At 38.8% G+C, this 12,088-nt stretch overlaps 1 protein-coding gene across 6 annotated transcripts in view; it reads left to right on the top strand.

Annotated features, from left to right (window-relative positions):
- EDC3 (enhancer of mRNA decapping 3) overlaps positions 1-12,088 on the top strand; it is a 56,976-nt gene that overhangs the window by 5,968 nt on the left and 38,920 nt on the right. For all 6 annotated transcript variants that reach the window (XM_074232733.1, XM_074232732.1, XM_074232729.1 and 3 more), the window contains one exon: positions 2,070-2,383. In XM_074232733.1, coding sequence (XP_074088834.1) covers positions 2,070-2,383 — 314 coding nt within the window. The remainder of the gene's footprint in view (positions 1-2,069; positions 2,384-12,088) is intronic.

Below are 12,088 nucleotides of genomic sequence, written 5' to 3'. Positions count from 1 at the left end.
GACCTGGGGAACTGGAATACAGTAGCCACTATCATCTTGATTGAGTGCCCAATTTTGGTACCATGAACCTCAAAGGAGGAAAGGTTTCTGAGGAATGATGTAACCACTTCTATAAAGTTTGTTGTAATTTTTCATTTTTGAATTTTCTTAATTGGTCAAGAATTCCCATGTAGTTGAATGACATTTACTTTCCATAGATCTCTAAATTAGATGTTGCCACCCATGTACCTCTTTACATTTTGCTGGAGTGTGACTGGCACAAGAATTATGGCTATGCCCATTAGCACCTCTTCGCTTTTTTCTGATAAATGATCTCAAGGTGGTTTTTGTTTTAGCTTTTATTTTTTTCAGTTTGGATTTATTGGAACTAACCTGCAAGGCAGAAGGATAGAACTGTTTATGTAATACACATGTATTTATTTTAACAAGTAAAGGAATTTGAACCAGAATGCAGGAGAAAACATTTGAAAACTGACATTCAGTCATGGTACTGAGATCCTTTTTACACATAAGGGAGTATCCCTGTACACTAGTTTTTTTAGGGGATTTTTGTCTTTGTATACATTTTTATGGTTGAACCTTTCCCCCACCTTGAGAACTCAAAATATATATTTTAATTTATTTTTTTATATTCATTAATGTTTGTGAATATGGTATAACCTTTAAAAAAGATAGTTTGTCTTTAGTAATTTGTATTAAGGGATGCTCATTACATTATTAAATGTTCTTTTTATTTATCATCCCTTTTTTAAATTGAATTTTATATTATTTTCCCAGTTACATGCAGTGGTAGTTTTTCAACATTCATCCATTTGTAAATTTATGAGTTCCATCTTTTTCTACCACCCTTCTCCCTTCCATGGCAGCAAACACTCTGGTGAAAGATGAACATGAACATTCATGTTTAACATATTTACATATTAGTCATACTGTGAAAGAAGAATTAGAATTGGAGGGGAAATAACCATGAGAAAGAAAGGAAAAACATAAGAAAAGTTTTTTAAAAGTAAATATAGTATGTTTTACTCTGCATTCTGACACCATAGTTTTTTCTCTGAATGTGGATGGTATTTTGGTCTCAGACTTGTTCTTGATTACTGACCTGCTGAGAGGAGCCGCTTCCGGCAAACGGGGTTAAGTGGCTTGCCCAAGGCCACACAGCTAGGTACTTATTGTCTGAGACCGGATTTGAACCCAGGTACTCCTGATTCCAGGGCTGGTGCTTTATCCACTGTGCCACCTAGCTGCCCCTGTCCTTCATTTTTGAAGAAGACCATGACATCAGGGAGGTGATGCTATGACAAGCACATGAATTGGATTTGAATGAGGGTGCTCTGCTAAGTCACCAGCTTCATTTTCTCCTCCAAGGTCTTCTGGGTCCAGTAGCCAGATAGGATTCAGGACAAATGGAGATGACTCTAGATGCTAGGCAATCAGAGTTAAGTGACTTGCCCAGGGTCACACAGCAATAAATGTCTGAGGCTAGACTCAGAAGAGCCCCAATGTTGTTATTTATGTGTACAATTTTCTCTTAGTTCTGCTCCCTTCACTTAGCATCAGTTCATGCAAGTTTTTCCATGCTTTTCTAAAGTCTGACTGCTCATGATTTCTTTTATTTAGTCATCCTTAAAACAAAATGTTGTACTAGCTTTTGGAAAGTCAGAATGGCTTTCATCTCCAGTATCATCCTCATCCTCTATCAATCAGGCCCTTCTGGGGCCTCGTATATCTTTTTTATTCTGTGTGTACCCCTGGATATTAAAAATTAGGCTTTGTGTGATAGAAGTCTCTGTGTGTGGTGTTAGAGGTCTTTTGGATCACACAGTGGGCTCGCTGAGGATACTGTTACAGAGCTCTTATCACAATCACTATGCTGCTTCTGCTCCCAGAATTTGTGTAGATGGGAGTTAGAAAATGGAACTCTGAAGGAAGTGAGGGTGCAGTCTATAGCCTCCAAATATGAAAATGATTTGTTTTTCTTTGCTCATAATGCTTACCTTTCCTGTTTATACAGTGTTATCCCACAAGATTTTTGGTTTTGAGATTGGGATTCATTTTGTCTATTTCAGGGCAGGTGATATTACAGAATTGAAAATTCTGGAGATCCCAGGTTCTGGGGACAGCCAGCAGTATGGAGACCCACAGCAGACAGAATTAGGCCTCCCTGGTGTCAGCTGTCAGGTGGGAATTCATCAGAATGGCACAGGCAAACTGCTCAAGAAGTCCATGTCCTCCAGTGCCCCACAGAATATCCCCAAAAGAGCAGAGATGAAGACCCAGGATGTTGCCATTTCACCACAACAGCCATGCTCCAAGAGCTATGTGGACAGGCACATGGAATCTTTGAATCAGTCCAGAAGTTTCCGTCGTCGACACAACTCTTGTAAGTAGTATTCTCTTGGCATGTTCTTTTTAACTTGATGACTGGGCTGTGAAGTCTTTGCAAACCCTTCCTCTAAAAGAAGACTTTTATCACAGTAGGAAGAACTTCACAAAGCCTTGATGGATTCTTTTGCTTCAGCTCTCCTTCTTATTTCCTCACCTTCTTTCAAGATTTTAAGGGAAGAGGAGTCAGCTGTAACTTACGTATCCTCCACCTTGTTCCCTCCTGCCTTCCCTGAAGTTCACTCAATGTCAAGGGCTGAAGATCACTTATAGTGACAGTCTGGTTTGACTCCCTTGTTTTACAGATGAAGATTAGGATCCAAAGTAGCATGGCACAGAACTGGTCTGGAGCTTAAGCTTCAGATTCACCACCTCCTTTGCCCTTTCCATATGCCCAGGAGATCAAACTTGTCTGGAAATTTAAGCTTTTTGTGTTTTACATTGATGAGCATTGCAAATAAATGGTCCCAGAGCCTTGACATGTCTTCTTTGGCTGTCAGTTAATGGAACTGCAGGGATGACATTTGTATCAGTAATTACATTGGGAGATGTCCAGCTAGTACAGGGACAGCATGGGGCTTGAGTTTGGAATCTGATTGTATTAATGAGTGAACTCCTGGGGAGGAAAACCTCTCCACCCAAGCAGACAGCACCTCCTCTGCACTAGATAGTCTTTGAGCATTGCCTTCAACCTTAGTAGCTTTTCATCCTGTGTTGACCTAGAACAGTGGAGTGGAAATGGGAATAGCAATACTTGTACTTCTACCTGTTGTGTGGAAAAATATGAACAGCACTGGGTGAGATGGTGTGGGTCAGTGGTACAGTACTTGACTTGATGTCAGGAAGACTTGGGTTTGAATCTCTCTTCTGATAGTTTCTGGGTGACCCAGATCACTTAAGTCACTTAACCTCTCTGAGACTCAATTTCCTCACCTGCAAAATTAAGACAATAATAGAATTTGTATCACAAACTTGTGAGGGTTAAATGAAGTAATGTATATAGAGCATTTTGTAAATTATCCATCAATGTCTAACTAAATGTGAGTTAGTAGGAGGTATGGTTGATTGATTGGTTCTTGTCCATCATCAAAGAAGATCGAACTTTTTATCTAGTAGGTGTAGGTAAAGACCGATTGGCTGCCTTGTCCAACTTCCACGTTACTATAGCCCAGAAAGAAGAACAACGAGTGCTTGGTAGTTGCATGCTTTAGGAATTCAATTTGTTCTTGTTGTTGTTTAGTCATATCAGTCTTGTCCAACTTTATGTGACCCCATTTAGAGTGTCTTTGGCAAAGATTCTGGAGTCGTTTGCTATTTCCTTCTCCAACTCATTTTACAGATGAAGAGACTGAGGCAAAAAAGACTTAAATGACTTGCCCAGGGTCACACAGCTAGTAAGTGTCTGAGGCCAGATTTGAACTCATGGATTCCAAGATCAGTGCTCTCTCTATTCACTGAACCTTCTAACTGCCCTGTTATTTAGTTTGTCTTCAGTTACAAATTGCTTTTCTTTTATTGGTTGTGAAAAAAATTTAAAGACATCTTTTATTTCTCATGAGAATTCTTGAATTTTTCTCATAGGACAGGTCATTTTATTTTGGTATTTTTGTACTTAGGATATGATAGAGAATATTCTACTAATTTTAAGTAATGTACAACATTATAAATGAGCCAAATTAAGGTATTCTCTGCTAAAATGAAGAATTTCATTTAGTTGGGCCCTTATTGGACACTATCATAATAAATAAATGGTCCTGGAGAATAATTATGGTTTTTAATCTTGTCTTGATATAGACCTTTAGTGATTTGTTAAGATGGAGTATTGTACAAAGATCCCAGACTCTTCCTCAAGAGACTTGATCTAAGGATCCAGCCTCTCTGAAGCTAGCTGTCTGAACATGGGCATGTCACTTTCCTCTTCCAGCAGCTTCTGGCATTTAGAATGAACAGTCTTTGTCGTCCTTTCCTCCCAGGCTGATATAAGTGCTTGGTCAGATGTTTTCAGGACCACTAGCAGTTAGCTGCAGTGGCTCTATTACACCTCTCTCACCCAGCCCATTAGCATAGACTTGGAGGTGAGATGGCACCCTCGGAGGTTTAATGTGAGCCTCTTCAAAGAAGCTCATCTTTAAAACTTAGAATGAGCCAAGAGAATGTTAACAGAATTTTACTGAACTGGTCTCTGACCTAGGGGAAATAGCAAACCAGAGATAAAGTACCAGTATTCTAGTAGAGATTTAATTAATTGCTTTCATTTTAAGGAACAGATTTGCAAATTGGGATTCCCCTGATTAGAACTCCACCTTGCTATAGTGAAGGCAGAGATTATACATGAATCATAAGTCAGAAGGGAAGGGGAAAGTGGATCACAAAAAAATTATTTTGGGGGCTTGAGTGGTTTTCTCTGGTAAGTTGGAGGACAATACAACAGTTCTTAGTGATTGTTTCTTAGGCACAGCAAATTTTTTTGGGAGGAGGGTGATTACCCCTCCTCAGGGCATAGAACCAGGATTCCATGATGGGAACAAGTTTTGCAATTTTTTATTTACTTCACTTAACACAAGTAAACACTGTTCTGTGAAAGAATGCAGACTTATAAGGGGCTGATCAATTAAGGCTGTATTATACTCGCTTAGTTTCAAGCCAGAGTCTGCTGGGAAAATGGATCTCTAAAACTAAACTATTAATAAATTCATTACACATATATTGATCAATGTGAAATTCATAATTCTCTTTCAATATCACCTCCTTTTGGCCAGTAAGGGTGGGGAGATCCTTGAAGGCCAATGATTTTGATTTTAATTTATCTAATAGATTGGTATAGATTTAGTGTTTAATTTATAAAATTTCTTGATTATGGAAATTTTCTATAAAAGGGATAGTTATTCTCTAACAAGGGAAAAACTCCATTAGGTCTGTTTGATTTAGGCATGAACCAATTTATGTAGTCACTGTATTAAAGGCAAGGCTCAAGATTCACCAGGTGGGAAATTTTCCTTTTCCAGAAAGGAAATAGCACAATGGGGAAATAGAGTCAGGAAGATCTTATCTAGGCTGTGTCTTCAGTCATCCCCAGAGATTTAGACTGCCAAATATGTCATTTTCTGTTACTGACTTTTTGATCAATCAGACAACTGAACCAGTAATCAAAACAAAATAAATTGCAGTCCCAGGAATTTTTATAATAGCTAGCAAAATGTCACCACAGCTTAAAGCTTGAATATTTTTAGGCATTTAAGGAAGAAAAAAAGCTGCTACTTCCATGAACACAAACTGGGAGAGCAGTAGCAAGGAGAAATAAAAGACTTAGTTTCTTTTTTCTTTTTTTTTCTTTTGCAAGGCAGTGGGGTTAAGTGGCTTGCCAAAGGCCACACAGCTAGGTAATTATTAAGTGTCTGAGACCGAATTTGAACTCAGGTACTCCTGACTCCAGTGCCAGTGCTCTATCTGTGCCACCTAGCCACCCCAAGGCTTAGTTTCTAGAGGGAGTAACTGCGAACCTTAACCTACATCTGATTCTTAGATCTGTGCTCTTCTGCTGTTGTTGTCTCAGTCCAGGGGTCTTGGGAATAGCAGTCCCCCTCAGTTGCCAGCTGCTTCAGACCCTGTTTGATTTTCAAGATCAGGTCATTTGTGAGTTCCACAATCCAAGAAGGTGTTACTGCCCTTTTGGGGTGATTCAGGTGGACCAAGACTTTACTCAGAGTTTGGCAGCAGTGGAGGTAATGGGCAGGACCTCAAAGGGAACTTGCTACTATGGCTCCAGAAAGTGCTTTCAGAGATATTTTTTTTCTAGTAGGCCCAGGCACTGGGTTGCTCCAAAAGATTAATTTCTTATTTCAATAGTAAATGGATATTTAAATGTATATATGTTAATAGATGTAAAACTTTGCATGGCCCTCCCCATCAGCAGGTTGACTTAGGGCCTAGGAGGAACCATGAAACAGGGTAAATTGAGGTGAGTTACTTCATTGATCTCTTATGTAGACACATAGGACCTTAGAACTAGAAGAGTCCTTGAAGATCATTTTTCCCAACCCTTTCATTTTACAGGAATCTCAGTCCCAGAAAAATGGAGTTGCGCATTAGTAAATGAACCAGATTTTGAACCTAAGTGATCTGACTTCCTTGGCAGGTGCTCTTTTCCATGTACTGTGTTGCCTGCTCAAAGAAGGCTTCACATAAACAAGTTCCTGGCTTCTTTACTTGCGTTGAAGTGACAGAACTGAAGGTACAAAGAGCCCAAGTATTGAACCAATCTCATCTGTTATTTCTTAATCTAACTGAAGATAATTACCCAGTGAATTAGTTGAATAAAGATTTAAGGGACTGAAATATAGGACTCTTTTATCTATAGAGTTTGATAAAGGGAAGCCTTGCTTATGGGCAGGAATTGCTTTAATCTTTGCTTCCTTTTGCTCCTAATTTATAATTAAGGAGAGAGTTAAAAAGTTTTATACCCCCCATGAATTAAAGGGATACTAATTGTCACCTTATTTTAGTGTGATTTTCTGTGTAACAGTGGAGCTCCTGTTGGGCTCTTTTCTTTTAGCCTTCCTGGAACTAAAGTTGATTTTTTTCAGAGGTTCCCCAATTTTATGAACTTCTTAACTCCTTTGGATTTGCTTCAGGTTAAACAAACAAGAATCTTAGCAGTGGGAATCTAAGAAGGTGGAAGTGAGGAAGTCTAGTGAGTAATATCCCAGATGTTACCAGACATTTCTCATGAAAACTATCATGACTGAGTTTAAAATAGTGGCCACTTGACCTTCAGATGCTTTCTCCATGTTAAGCCTAGGACAAAGTTCCCCTTTATAATCTTAGTGTGACAGAAATCAATAAACAACCACTAACAGCTAGGGTTACACAACAATGGGTTACATATACCCCTGGCAGTGGGGCCATTGCTGCTAATGGTTGACAGGGAAAGCCTGGTAAGGGATGGGTACAGGAAGACTAGTACTCCACAGATCTCCACTGCCTAATTCCTATAATAGAAAGGTGCTCTGGAAAGCACTGTGTAAAAGCACTTTTCTTATTCTGCGGCATCCAGCCAAACTGGTACAGAGCTAGGCATCATTCTGTTTAATTGGCCTAATATAGGGACATCAGCCAAGCCAGAACTGTCCAGTGATTTGTTAAGTTATGAGGAAGTGAAGAATGAGATGAAAACATTTGCCATTATCTTTTTTTTAATTCCATTGATCTTTCTTTTAGTGATCTCTGACACCTCATCGTTTTTCACCTCTCCAATTTCTACCTCTCCAATATCGTTTCTTGTTTTTGGCAAAATTTCTGAGATAGCTGTCTTTCCTAAGAGTTTAAATCTTGACTTCTGAGGGAGGTTGGGATGGCTGAGGACCTATAAGGATGTAGCTCCATATTTGGGATATAGGGAAGTTTTGTTTCCTGAGCCCTAAATGGAAACCACTTCTGGCCTGAGTATCTTTGGGAACCCATTTAAAGGTCTCTTTCGAATCCTAGGTTGAATTTTGTTTTGTTTTTTAATTTATTGCTGGGACAAAGCTTTGGCTTTGGGAGGAAAACTTGTCAGCTATCCTGCCTACAATTGTTTTCATAGTGCTCTGTCCTGCAAAGCTAGGGCAACCTGATTGCCCAGAGTTTGTTTTTCTGAACCAATTAGCCAGCTTCCTTCAGGGTATTGGAAGCCTTTGTTTGGTTTGGAGGAATAGCTAATCATTGGTTATGTTAAAAAGAGCAATATTTATTGATTATGGACTAAACTTTTGGTACTAGTAAGGCTCAGGAGTTCCAGTTTATTACTTGAAGTTTTCTCACGGTTTTGAGGAGACTGGTTGGCCAAAGAGAATTTAGGTTTGTTCATTTTTATCTAATTATATATTTGATTTGCACAATTGTTCTTTATGATCTTTATCCTCTTCTTTCTCTATCATCTCCTTAGGAGCATGATTGCTTATTCTATGATCCCATAGTTTCAGTTTTCACTTATACATGGCAACTTCCCAGAGCACCTTTCCACTTGTGTCCCTCTATTTCAGTTCATTTCATTTCAGCATTTATTAAACCCTTTCTACTTCCCAGACTCTGCATTCATCTCTATTGTTTTTCTCAAGATGTCCTTGTTTCTAGTTCATGTTTAATATGGCCAAACTCTGCCTGTTTTCTCAGACTTATATTCTTCATCTTCTCCTTAGTTGGTGTTGATAGCCCTTAGCTCCCATATCATTTCTTAAGCACAATTTTTTACTTGACTCCCCCTCCCCCCAAGAGATTAAGGCTATTTGCTTTTTCTTCTTTTTTACAACTTTTGAGGCGATATGCTTTTCTTTCTCTTTCACATCTGTTTCTATTCATTCATTCCATAGATGTTTATTGAATGTCTATAATATTTAAGATGCTGTGAAGTACTCTAAAGCTGTACATGATATAGTTCTTACTTAGCTTACAGTCCAGTAGGAAAGATAGAACATATAGATGAATAACTACAACATAAGGCAAATAAGTAGTATAAATGATGGGAAACTTCTATGCTTTCTTCTTCAGCTGGAAACATTTATTTCCAGGGCTGGGTTGGTAGGATCAAATGAGACCAGATTTGGAAAGTGCTTATTCCAGGTTCTGGCACATAGGAGGCAAGAAATAAATAAATACTTGTTTCCTTCAGAATCTAGGAGCACATTATTTCAGGAGAAATTATTTTATTTCATAAACATTTATTATGCATTTACTGTGTACTAGGCTAGGAATGAGGTGGTCTGGAGTTTAGATGAGATGGGGTTCCTGGAGAATTCAGCTCAATTTAAGAAACTGTGGGAAGTTTCTTTAGAAAAAATTATGGGCAGTTTGTTACTGTGATGGAGTCTAATTTAGAATGAAGGTTGGTGAAAGTGTAATTGTAGGACAAATACAGATATAAATACTAAAAAGTGGATTTATTGCCTGGCTGCAATTAAAGGAGACTTTCAAATCACCATAGGTTGCAGAGTCTAAAGCAAGCGAGAAAGTCTAAGCTCTGGACCAAGAACTATCTTAATAAAAGTGGAATATTTGGTCTATGGTATCGAGAATATATTTCTAGATTCCTAGTAATCATGACATGTCAGTCTGTATCCATGACAATATTTTTTTTGCAAGATATGGGGTTAAATGACTTGCTCATGATCACACATCTAGGTAATGATTAAGTGTCTGAGGTCAGATTTGAACTCAGGTCCTCCTGGCTCCAGGGCCTTTGCTCTATCCACTGCACCACCTAACTGCTCCCAGACAATATTTTTAAAGCTATTTAAGTTAAGAGTTTTTTAAAAAGAAAAACAAGAATCAGTCTATCCTTATATAATATAAATAGTTTGAATATTAAAATACAAATTATACAGCGTAGGCATAAATGCCCACAGAGAGTTGAGGTGACTGAAGCCTAAAGAGAGGAATGCTAAGGCAGAGTCACACAGCTCATTTGGATACAGCTGGGATTAGAGCAAGGGTTTCCTGACTTGAGTCTTATTTCTTCTATCTGTCTCCTCTGTTTCGGGTTTAATGGGCTAATTTCAACCTTTTATGATTTGAGTTGACAATAATATAACTTGTGAAATGTTTAATTTGTTTTCTGGGTTTATTGAACCATTGTTACCATTACAAAACTGCCCCTGGACTTCTTCAGAGGAAGTTGGGCTTTAAAAAACATGACAGAGCAAACATTGCTGAATGTTTTTTGTGATGAGCGTTTTTTTCAGGGTCAGACAGAGTCCTCATTGAATGATGTGACTGGAAAGTGGCCCAGTCTTGGCACCAGATGTTCTGTCTCTCCAGGTTTTCTCTTATCTCCTGTTCTCCCCCCCCCCCCCCAACCACTTGGGGCCCAGTTCAGGGTACCAGGAACACACCCCTGTCTGCCAACAGTTGGGTATTGGTTCAGCTGTAGAAGCCTAGATTGGGTTTGTGTTGGCTGAGTGCTTAAGGCCACAGAGACAGTGGGGGCTTGCTGGTCTCTAGCTTATAGGACCAGGGGCTTCTGGGTTTGTCTCTCTTAGGTCAAACTGCTTTAGGCTGCTCAGCCTATGGAATCACATATGGTCTTAGTAGTATTCCTTTCATTCTGTAGTCATTTATTGAACCCTCATGAGGGTGAACTTTCTGCTTCAATCTCTTCAACAGACAGGGATAGTGGGGACATGCTCTTGGCTCTTAGAGTGCTTGGCGAGATCTGCTGCTTTCCTTTCAGCTCAGAATCCAGTATGGCATGGACTTACTTCTCAGTGGTTTTGGTTCCCTCACAGCTTGTTTTCTTGGCATCAGACCATGCACCCTGCATTGAGACTTGCTGGAAATGGATTTGACTTTAATGAAGTCCAGTAGTCATTGCTTTACTTCTTCTGTCATCATGGTCAGGTGTATTCTTTCCAGGAGCATAAACCTGATCTCAGACTTGCTATTCTATACCATTTTTCTGTAAGGGGCAGATGTCTAAATGTATGTTGTTAATTTATTCATTTTTTTCATACTTTGTGATTTACAAGTCCCTTTTACTTAAATTATTTAATTTACTCTTTCCTACAACTCTAATGTAGGTAGCCAGGTATGATTATCTCCTTTTACAAATATTGATGGCTTTTTGTCTTCAGCTGCTTGAGAACAATGGATACACTGACTCAATGTGGCTTTCTGACCCTCTCATTCTCTCAGAAATTCCATCCTCTCTCTATTATTGCTTGTATAATAGGTGAGCAAGTTCAGACCCTTGTAAAACTTGGATAATCACTTATAACTTCCTGGGACTGTGCTCCAGCTACTGTTCCATCCTTCAGTAATTGTGAGATGTCTCAGGTCTCCCAAGTGCTGGGAGAGGCATGACCCATTCAGGAATTTGTAAACAGATTAAGGAGTGAACAAACTTGGGAAGCATTCAAATACCTCAGATTATTTTAAAACCTATTTATTTAAACTAGCAACTTGGATCAGAATAAGAAATTTCAGAATGAGGGGATAAGGATGCTGTTTTGAGTTTTGAGTGATTTCTCATCCCTATGAAATTAGTCAAACAAGGACTAATTTCAGGCAGTTAGATTTTTCAAGAAACAAGCTTTATGTAGTAGTGGGAAGCTTTAGGAACACCCTCTCCTACCACTATGTCCAAACCCTATTATCTTTGTAATAGAATAGGTACTTTGGGAGGTCTGTTGTTTTGGTTCCTCCGGCTTACCAGAAATACTTTTAATACCATTGTTGTTGTTCATTTGTTTCAGTTGTACTCTCATTTGGGAATTTCTTGGCAAAGATACTAGAGTGGTTTGCCATTTCCATCTCCAGTCTCATTTTACTGATGAGACAAATACTGATGAGACAAATAGGGTGAATTGACTTAACCAGGATCACACAGCTAGTAAGTCTCTGAGATCAGATTTGAACTCAGGAGGACTCATCTTCATGACTCCAGGCTGGCACTCTATCCACTGTGCCACCTAATTTCCTCATTTGAACATTATTGGTATGTTATTTTCAAATTAGTGATGATTTAGGGGGACATTGTACCTTCTATGAGAAATGTATTGGCTAATTTAGGATAATATACAATACAATTTACTGATTCCTTAAGCTTAAGTCAGATGACTAACTGTTGTAAAAGATCCAGGCTTGTATAGCAAGCACTTGCACCAGAGGCAGTCTTCAAATCAGATGTCTCGTAGTCTTAAAGTCAGCACATCCCCATCTGAACTTTTATTTT

This window comes from Macrotis lagotis, chromosome 4, assembly GCF_037893015.1.
Source record: "Macrotis lagotis isolate mMagLag1 chromosome 4, bilby.v1.9.chrom.fasta, whole genome shotgun sequence".
NCBI lineage: Eukaryota > Metazoa > Chordata > Mammalia > Peramelemorphia > Peramelidae > Macrotis > Macrotis lagotis.
The sequence above is the reverse complement of the archived record's forward strand: the minus strand, read 5'-3'. Positions and strand labels throughout refer to the sequence as shown.